Source organism: Amaranthus tricolor, chromosome 3 (genome assembly GCF_026212465.1).
Source record: "Amaranthus tricolor cultivar Red isolate AtriRed21 chromosome 3, ASM2621246v1, whole genome shotgun sequence".
Classification (NCBI taxonomy): Eukaryota; Viridiplantae; Streptophyta; class Magnoliopsida; order Caryophyllales; family Amaranthaceae; genus Amaranthus; species Amaranthus tricolor.
Window position 1 is genome coordinate 7,067,899 of NC_080049.1, and position 11,120 is coordinate 7,079,018.

Genomic DNA, 11,120 nt, shown 5'->3' on the forward strand with positions numbered 1-11,120 from the left:
AGGATTAAAATAAACTAATATGGATTTGTTTCAATTGGGTAATATCAATGGAACATACAAGGTAATTATCTTTGGTAAAAAATAAGATGATTAATTATGTTCAACATATAATTACTTATCTTTATGGAGACATATTAAGACTCATTTGATTCTATGATATTCCACACATAATATTGTAATTTCAAAAACAGAATTATTTCACATAATAATAGATTCCTCATAATAATTAGTTTAGGGTTGTTCTAGAGAGGAGAAGCAGCAGTAAAGAAAGCAAAGGGTTGGACTTGGGCTTCATAGAATTGCAAAAACACAAATTTTTGTAAGAGACCATCTGTAAATGAACCGGCCCATTATATATTTTTCAAAATATTGTAAGTAAACATTAAAAATAATGCAATTAGACATTTAATATATTGAAAGTAGGCATTAAGGATATGATAAGTAAGCATCAATGATAATATAAGTAGACATTAAGAATATGGTAAGTAGGAATTAATCTTTAATGGATTGGACTTGAGATACGTCTTTTAAAAAAATAGTCTCTCATGAGACTAGCTGAAAACACAAAAGGGAGTATAAGTAAAGAAAGTTAGGATTAGTGGAAGCCCTAAAAATGTTGGGCTAAAATTAACTCAAAAAAAAGTTCAACACATGGGTTAATTCTTAAAATCTGAGTCATTTAAGTAAAAAAATATAAAGTGTTTTTCTCACTTATACCCACGTACTTTTAAAAATAATCAGATGTCCCCAATAAATTTACCAATTCTCAATTGTACCCACGTACTTTTAAAAATTCTCAGCTGTACCCAATAAATTTACCAATTCTCAATGGTACCCAATAATTAGTATTAATTTAGCAACAATAACCATTTTTTAATAACTTAACAACAGTTAGTTAGATTTATTTAAGGCGTTAGTAATATTTTTTGAAATTTTTTTTTAAAAAAAATGGAAAGTAAGGTTAAAGGAAAAACCCTTTCATTCCCTTCCTCTTCAATCGATAACAAAATATCACTAGAACCTCAACCGAGTCAACTGGGAATTTTGCCTTAACTGTAGTGTTTGATCTTTTTTTGCTACTCTGATCTTTATTTTAGGATATTGCTATGAATTACTCTTTGAACATTTTGTAAATGGTATTTATATGAAGTTAATGACAAATCAGATGAATTTTTATACCAATGACTAAACAAAGCTTTTCATTACCAGTAGCATTATAATGTGAATATGGCTTATATCAACTCTTTTTTTTTTTAGAATTACTCTTTGAACAGTAACCATTTTAGAATTGCTCAATGAAGAAGGAAATTGAAAATGATGAAGGAAGGTGGAAATGAAGTGTTGGGGATTATAATCACGTGACATTTGGAGGGAAATTTCCTACCAAAACCCAAAGATAACTGTTGTTAAGTTGTGGGTAAAAAAATGGTTATTGTTGCTAAATTAACACTAATTATTGGGTACAATTGAGAATTGGTAAATTTATTGGGTACAGCTGAGAATTTTTAAAAGTACGTGGGTATAAGTAAGAAAAACCCAAATATAAAATATTCTTAAAATAGACATGGGATAAACTTATTTCCCAAAATAAGCATGAATCTTCCAAAGCTGAGGTTTGGGATTGTTTGCTGTTACTAATAGCGAATAAAAAAGACCGGTCAAAAAAGTCAAGTTCTTTGTTCACTGGTAAAAAAAAAATCAAAGTATTTGTTCGTTGTTACTATCAACGAACAAATAACTTGATTTCTTTTTACCAGCCTTCTTCGTTCGCTATTAGGAACAGAGAACAACCTCAAACCTCAAATCTCGGAAATTCGTGCTTATTTTGGGAAATAAGTTTATCCCATGCCTATTTTAAGAATTTTTTTTTTTTGCTTAAATGATTCAAATTTTCTAATTCTCTCAGCAAGTTTCATAGAGATCGTCTCACTGTGAAACAAGCTCATACAAGCAGCACATTTAAAGTTTTTTTAAAATTTTCAATTAAGTAAATTGTAATGTAACTGAACATGACATACTTGTAACTGTTTTTTTAAATTTTTTTAATTAAATATTAGACCAACCCATATTAAATCGTCTCTCCGTGAGACGGCCTTAATGAAAAATTTGTCTAATTCTTTTGCTCATTCATTTTTTAATCAATTTCGGATGAAATGGAGGAGCATAAATGCCTATTTTCTTAATATACCAAATGGTTTTGTATTATGATATCATTTTATGGAATAAATTTTTGAAGCCCATACAAATGATTATTAACAATATTTTGAGCAATTGATTATGGACTAATGGAGTATGGAAAAAAATTTTATATTATAATCATAATATAATGAATTATCAACCCTTATATTATTATATGATCGTAAAATACACTTATAGATAACAATAATGTATATTTGTATCGTTCTTTAAAAATTATTTATATATATATACATCAATATTAGAACTTCGTGCAATATAGGAGTTTTTATACTACTTACCTTGATAAAACTGTAGTAAAACTTTAAATAAGGTCGTGTTTTAATTCATTTGAACATAATAGTGTTGAGTGGAAAAGATTCAATTTTTGTTTGATACAAATAAAAAAATTTAGAGTGAATCATGTATTAACTTAGTGATTGAATTTTTTTTTTCACTCCCGTCAAACCTATATATATATATATATATATATATATATATATATATATATATATATATATATATATATATATATATTTTGTTGTGCAACAGCGGAAGCAAGGTCGATGAACAATAATGGAAACAATAAAGATTCAAATAAACAATAAACAAAATCACACCGAGAAATTAACGTGGTTCACTATCAACGTGATAGCTAAATCCACCGGCACCGAGAATAAACTTTTCACTATAAACTGGGAGATTACAAGATGAACACGAGAAACCACAACAACGTCTCTCCAAGCTTTTTCTCTCTTAGTTTTCCTCACTTTGTGTTTTGCATTGCATCCTATGCTAATTCTAATTACATGCGGCCTTTATATAGTATACCTCATAATAAAAAGAAATTAGGGTTAAGAAAGTATAAAAAACCGTCAAAGACTAAGAGTAACCGGCCAAAAACGTGCCAAGAAAGCGCCATTACGCGAGCGGTGTAAAACTACGCGAGCCGCGAAGTGGAAACAGAAGCAGCTCCGCGCCCCGCGGACATGAAGCAGTAGGTACTCCACACTCCGCAGAGTTCTCCACGCCCCGCGGACTGCTGTTCGAGTCACACTATATTTCAACAATCTCCACCTTGACGAGAACCATAGTGAAGCAAACCATAGTGAAGCAAAACCATTCTCAAGCCAAACCCGATGCAAAGCTCAAGCATAAGCCATGCATCCCGACAAGTCTTCAACCAAGACCCATCCCAATAAGTCTTCAACTAAGACCCATCACATACTCGTTTCCAAGTATAATAACAACTCATAACGCTCAACTAGCATCACAAGTTCATTCATAATGCTCCATCTGCATCACGAGTACACGAGGTAAGCTCCACCTTGAGGTTGTGCACACCTCCACCTGTGGGCTCCCTCACACCGCTCCTAAGGGCCTATTCTAATGAATCCAGCATAGTAAAGAATCTACTAGGACTGTCAGACCATCCTACCTTCTTTACCTCTATCTTCATGTACGTGCATTCCGAATGAAATGTGACCACACTGTGCTTCTCCCGAACATCAAGTACCTGATCACTAAACACACAATCGTAGTACACGAAAGCCAACCAAGGTTGATCACAAAGAACCATCACCGAGATCAAGACATAATCAAACTCACCGAACACAACCCAAGCTTCAACAGATGTAACAAAGCACTTAGTATCATTCCCGTACATAAGAAACACAACAGTTGATCCAAGCAAACCGTAGAGAGAATAAATCTCTACTTGCCAGTGCCTCCACCCAGGTTGAGTCACAAACCTACAAATGACACTTCTGGCATGCGCAAAACAAGTACACATCACAGCATACTTCAAACACCGAACCATTACTCTAGACATGTAGACCGAGTTAGTCTCAAAATGAGGTGATGTAATTAAGCTAAGTAACACTACCAGTCCATACAACAGTTCCCACACTCTGCTCATACGTAAAGTCATAGCAAGCCACTGCGCCCGCTCACTATACTCTACTACGTGCTCATAAGTTGGAGGTCCAAGTGACTCTACAAAATTGGCTACCAACCTTGCCAATCCCAGAAGGTTCAATGCATAACCTACCACACTTATAGCAACCAAAACAACACTCCCTACAGCCAATCTATTAGACTTCTCGATAACACATATAGGCTTTTTTTGAAATCCTTTAGATCGGCGGAATGTTCCCTGTACTAATTCCTTTAAATTATCCACAAAGATAAAGATAGCACCAGAAATCACAGTCAGAGAGATACCTGGGGTAGCATCAACACCATCAATCTGGGGTCGAACAGAAATGGATGAGGAGTTAACCTCATACTCCACCTCAAACTCGGTACCACTATCACCATAACCAGCTGCTGCAAAATACACAACAACACACCAAAGCCCTAACAAGACTCCAAATATGAGATAGCACGATACCCTTCTGACCCACACCACACACATTCCGGGCACCTCTAATCCCGTGTGTAAACCCCGATCGAACAAACTAATCCAGTATCTACTCAACAACCAAGTACCAAAGAGCATGCATAAGACTCTCCCTAACAAGGTCCAATTTGCTATTCCTGTAACACCATTCTGCAATGCTAAGCTCTTACCATACAATGGCTCTCCAAGCTTTTTGTCTCTTAGTTTTCCTCACTTTGTGTTTTGCATTGCATCCTATGCTAATTCTAATTACATGCGGCCTTTATATAGTATATCTCATAATAAAAAGAAATTAGGGTTAAGAAAGTATAAAAAACCGTCAAAGACTAAGAGTAATCGGCCAAAAATGTGCCAAGAAACCGCCATTACGCGAGCCGTGTAAAACTACGCGAGCCGTGAAGTGGAAACAGAAGCAGCTCCGTGCCCCGCGGACCTGAGGCAGTAGGTACTCCACTCCCCGCGGACTGCTGTTCGAGTCACACTATATTTCAACACACACACACACGCACACGCACACGCACATATATATATATATATATATATATATATATATATATATATATATATATATATATATATATATATATATATATATATATATATATATATATATATATATATATATATATATATATATATATATATATATATATTATATATATGTATATATATATATATATGTATATATATATATATATATGTATATATATATATATATATGTATATATATATATATATATATATATATATATATATATATATATATATATATATATATATATATATATATAAAAGTATTTTTCCCTGCCTTACCCCTGAATAAAAACGTTGAGTGGACTAATTAATGGGTAAATTTGGCTAAATATCATCACTCCATATATTGATATTAATGCATCAACAAAAAATAATTGACCAATTATTTAGTTTTATTTGACATTAAACTCAAATGCTGATTTGTTATCCAAATGAATCGTAACCGCTTTTATGTAATTTATTTTGCAAAAGGATCAAGTATTGATTATCACTTATCATCCAAATTACTTATGAATAATCTAGTATTTTAATTTAATGATATTTTTAAATATTATTGTAACTACAGTTGCCATTATATCTCTCTTTATAATAATTTCATTGCAATTACATATGAATAAAAAAACGATTTTTCTTACCTATATACCAGATGCATATGTTTAGATTACAAAATAGATTAATTTATTTAAATCTATTTGGAATATTTCTAAAAACTTATCACTTTTATCACTTTTAAAAAATATTATCAATCAAATTTACAAATTTACTTACTTTGCATCTTAAACGGTTAGAAAATTTTGATTAAAAAATGGGAAATAACACATTACAAGTAACCTCTTTATAAAGATTTCATCATAATTAGTTAAAAAAGGGAATTAATACATTACATCAAGTTATAATCCTAGAATCATAATTTTGATGTGTTCTTGCTATAAACTTAAATGATTTTGTATATTTAATTTGACACGCTTTTTTCATTAATGTAAGGCAATATTCCTGCTTACACCCAAATTTTTTTTATTTTTGTTAACTATATCATCATTATTAATGAATTTTCTATTTACATTACTAACATTTACTTGTACAACCTCACTTATTCTTGAGATTTGTAAGTTATCAAGATGTATTGAAATCATCAAATATATCATTATTATACACAGTATATCTCGCTCATAGAAAACTATGGTTAGGGTTTGGGGAGGGAAGAAAGACGGCTCATACCCATGACTAGAGTGCGGTCAAAGAGTCCCTCGACTCAAAAAAAATCTTCAAAGAAGAGAAACCTGCAACCAGCCAAGAACAAATGAAATCATCAAATACGTACATAATAAATTTATTGTGCACCAACAATGAGTTATTGAAAATTCACACTTTTTCATATATTTTTTTATTATAGGATAGACGGAGAAGGAAAAGATTAAGTGGAAATCAAGTTCAAGATCTTTGTTTGGCAAAGTGATGGTTTCTTCAATTGAGACAAAATCGAATTCTCAACGCTTTTTCATATCTACTACCTTTAATATTATAAGTTATTATTACTAAAGCTACTTATCTCATAAATTTTCCATTTCATATTTTTGTAGTGACCCATTTTTTCATCAAAATTATAATTTAGAACCAGTTGTGCATTACTTGCTACATTATAGTTAGTATTAACGTTTATTAATTTATATATAGCAATTATTTTCAATAAAAAAAAATATAAATAACATATTATATTATGTAAAAAGTTAAATATTACAAGTATAGCCGAAAAAAGGAATTATCTTTTCATTGGATATAACTTATATATCTTATAAGATTAATTATATGCTCAGCAAAATGATAAATAATAACATATTTACTCACTCGATCATACTAATACTAAAATTAAATTACGTGAGATGTCAATATCTTAATAGTTATACTTGATATTATGTAAATAAAATGAGGCATAAAACATGTTAAAAGAGATTTCATTTGGCAATTATTCTATCTATGATTTCCAAATTTGACACAAGCTATCTTCTAATACATGAAGAGGATCTTTGGAATTTAATACAATCTCTCTTTAAAAGGCCTCCACCTCGTGCCATTCATTCAATCACATTCAATCCATACTTTTTTTTTTATAAACCATGAATGAAAAACAATCATCGAAACGAGATGAACACACAAACAAAAAGATGAAGAAGATACGAGCAAATGATTGCTCGGACTCTCCTTCACGTACTCCAGACTTCAAAAACATCACATTAGATCTGAAGCTTTTCAGTTTCAACCAAGAGATTGAATCGACTCATATTAATACAGGGCATAAAGAATTGTCCCCAGAAGGGGAACGACCTTCCCCTGCTAGGGTTTTTACATGCAACTATTGTAAAGGAGAGTTCTCGACTTCTCAAGCTTTAGGCGGCCATCAAAATGCCCATAAACAAGAGAGAGCTCGAGATAAAATGAGACTAGCAACGGGGTTACATACTACTAATTTCACAAGTAACAACTTCTACCATCCTTATAATTTGGGTAACATACCCTATTATTATGGTGGATATAGCAAAAGATCACCCCTTGGAGTAGTCAATACTAATTCCATGATTCATAAGCCTAATTATAGATGGCCTAATACCCTTCAAGGTTATAGATCACATGGATTTGGTGGGTTAAACCAATCTAAATCATCATTATTAGCTAATTCTCAATCATTTAATGATAAATTGAGGATGCCAAATACTAATAATATTATGAATTATTCATCAATTAACAATTTGAATAATATTTCAGGATCTTTGCCTACACTTAGTGAAGAAGATCAAGTAAAAACAAGTGGGCCCATGGATATTTCAATTGTTAAGAATGCACCTTTAGAGAAACAAGATGATTTATGCCTTGATTTATCTCTTAAGCTTTGATTCTTTTTTATTTTTACTTTTTATTTATGAAAGTTATGTATTTTTAAGCTAAGTTATTTTTATTGCATTTCAAAGTTTTTTTTTTTTTTTTTATGTTCATTGTGTGGCTAATCTATTGTTTACATGTTTTGAATAATTGAATGATTTTGTTAGACAAATTAATTTTCTCATGATTCATTTAATTACACCTTTTTTATGGGAATTTTTACACTTTTGTTTTTATTGAATTGTTCACCGTAGATGCGATACCCTCATTTCATGAAATAAACTAAATTCGAATTATTATCATTCATATCAAATGACCAAATCCAATAATTCCTAAAATAAGTTAGTCAAAGAAAATTATTCATAACTGGCTTAGAAACTCATACAATGTACGACATTTTTAGCATCGACATATATAAATATATGATACTAAAAAATAAAGCAAATACTCAATTTGACAGTTATATGTAGAAGTTAACTTTGTAATTTTGGAAATTGAGAACAATATATTATACAGTATATTATATTCTCTGATTTACTCAATTTAACTATAAATAAATGCTAGTTAAAGATAATTTATGGTGGAGATATTGGTCAAGATTAAATGCATGTCATTTTTCTTTAGCCAACAAAAGAGTTCCATTTGACAAACACTCTTTAGTCATAACATTAGGAATTTTTCAATCTTTTTAGTATAATGTATGATTTTGGAGCTTAAAAAGAGGGATAAGGAAAATTTGATGTGGTGGAATTTGACTCCAATTTAGCATCATCTTCATATGAATTTATTAATTAAATAGTATCTATAAATATATTTATTTGGAAATACTTATTTATTTTTATTTCATTTTTAAAAAAATTAGTTATTTGTAAATATTATTATTAATATTCTTTCAAACTAAGTTTTCTATCATTGGTTTTAATTTGATCTTTTTGGACGAAAGAATATATAAATCGCATCACTATCTTGAGTATAAAAACGAATTAATCCGACTCCTATTGTAATCTCAACATTAAACTTTATTGGCTAGTTTGATTTTCGGTATTAAATTTTAGGTATAGTAATAATGAATAGTTTCTCTAAATTTAGTAGGAAACTCTCTTTACAATTTATATAGTATTGCTTATTCTATTTTAATCAAATCATTTGTTTCACAGAACTCTTATTGAATAATAAATTGATAGAGGAATATTGCGGACTGTGAGGAATAGTGCAGACCGTATATATTAAAAAATATTAAAAGAAAGTTAGTGAAAACAATATTATGGAGACCACAACTATTAAAAAATGCTTTAATAGCTAGTGGAAAACATGTGGGACTATAAGCAATATGAAATTGTTAAAATGAAGTTTGAGGAAGATATACGAGGACCATAAGTATAATTTAAATGTTAAAATGAGAATGAATAATGTTAATTTTGTCCAAAATTTATTATATAAATAAAAATATTTTTTTATGAAAACAATAAATGAAACAACTCAAAATGACAAATGAGAACAACTTTAAGGAGTCAAGAAAATATTATTTAACTACTAACTTTAATGTAAAAAGTGAGTGTATAAATCGGGGTGCATGGTAGCCGAGACCGAGTTAATGATGTAAACTTCGTGAATAAGCTTGTTTACTTTAGACTAGAGTCATCTAGGTAAATTGCAAAGGATTATCTCGGATATTTCAGGGAACTTAACTTAATTGATATATGTACCCTTTTAATTTTAGATAACAAAATTATCATTTGTTAATAAAATTTTAAAAATGATAAGAGGAAAGAAAATGATTATCAAAGTAAAGACAAATGGGATGTTTGGAAAAATGACTTATTGAGAAATTTTAGCTTATTTTGATACAAATAGAGGGTTGATTGGATTGAGTGGTCAAACCAAACAATTTTAATGTTTAGTAAACTAGCTAGTTGAAACAACTTATTGATATGAATAAGCTGTTTTTGAACAAGCTGCTCATAATAGCGGATTCAAAATCAGTTGGTTAAACCAGTTAATAGAATCAGCTGGCAAATCAACCACTGTAATTAGCTATCAGTTGTTTGCGGAACAAAGCCAAAAGCTTTTCTTAGCACCAGTAGAAGCTTAATCAAAATGAAAGTCGAGAATAATCTAACTTTTTCATGATTTAATCCCAACATTATGGGGTATTTTCCTAGAGTAAACTTGGATAACCACCTGGCCTGCTATAAAAAAATTCTGAATAAAAAAAAATCAGAAATTTTTTATATATATTTTTTAAAACTCCTATTTTTTGATATTTTATTTTAATTTATCTTTTTCTAAAAAACAAAACTTGCTATAGTAAGTCATTAAGTTACCAGGTTTACTCTAGGTAAATACACTCTAGAGTTTTTATTATTCATGGTAAATCATAGGAGGGATTATTGTAGGAAAATCACGAAAAAGTTAGATTAATCTAAGTAAATTTTCCTAGGCCCCTAGAGAATCACTTATGCGTCAACGACAAGTAGGGGTGTTAAAAAAAATTGGTTTGCAAAACCCGACCCGAATTATTCGGTATCCGGTTTAAAAAATCGGATAATTAACCCGATTTGTCAAAACCGGGTATTTCGGACCGCGTACCCGGTTTATAAACCGGGTATTTTGGACCGGGCACCCGGTTTATAAACCGGGTATTCGGGTCGGATCCGGATATCAATTTTAGTAAAACCGGGTACCCGGTATCCGGTTTTGTGTTTTTTAAAAATAAAAAATTAAATGTTTATTCTTAATATATTTGATATAAATAATATATTATAATCATTTTACCCTAAAAAAATTAAATGTGTTAAAATTCAAAGTAATGTGTTAAATTATATTCTATTATTGTCCTTAAATAATATTTCAAACGGCGTATTTCAAAATAAGTGTTTACAGTAATTATTAGATTGATCGCATGTTTCATAAAATATCTCATCCGATGATCAGCTTAAGAGTTTGACTTATTCTTAATATGGTATTGGCAATTAGATTGTAAATTTACTAAAATTATTCTTGATAATTAGAATTTAATTAGGATCACCAAATTAATAACTAGTTAGTAAAGATATTGTGTTACTTAGTTTTATCTTATTACTAGTATAAAAACCGTACAATGCACGGATTTATTATTATAGAATATATAAAAATA

At 30.1% G+C, this 11,120-nt stretch overlaps 1 protein-coding gene across 1 annotated transcript; it reads left to right on the top strand.

Moving 5' to 3' along the window:
• The first annotated feature begins 7,224 nt into the window (after positions 1–7,224).
• Positions 7,225–7,998, top strand: LOC130808288 (zinc finger protein 3-like). Its single transcript, XM_057673768.1, has one exon. The coding sequence runs from the start codon at positions 7,225–7,227 to the stop codon at positions 7,996–7,998; it is 774 nt and encodes a 257-aa protein (XP_057529751.1).
• The last annotated feature ends 3,122 nt before the right edge of the window (positions 7,999–11,120 follow it).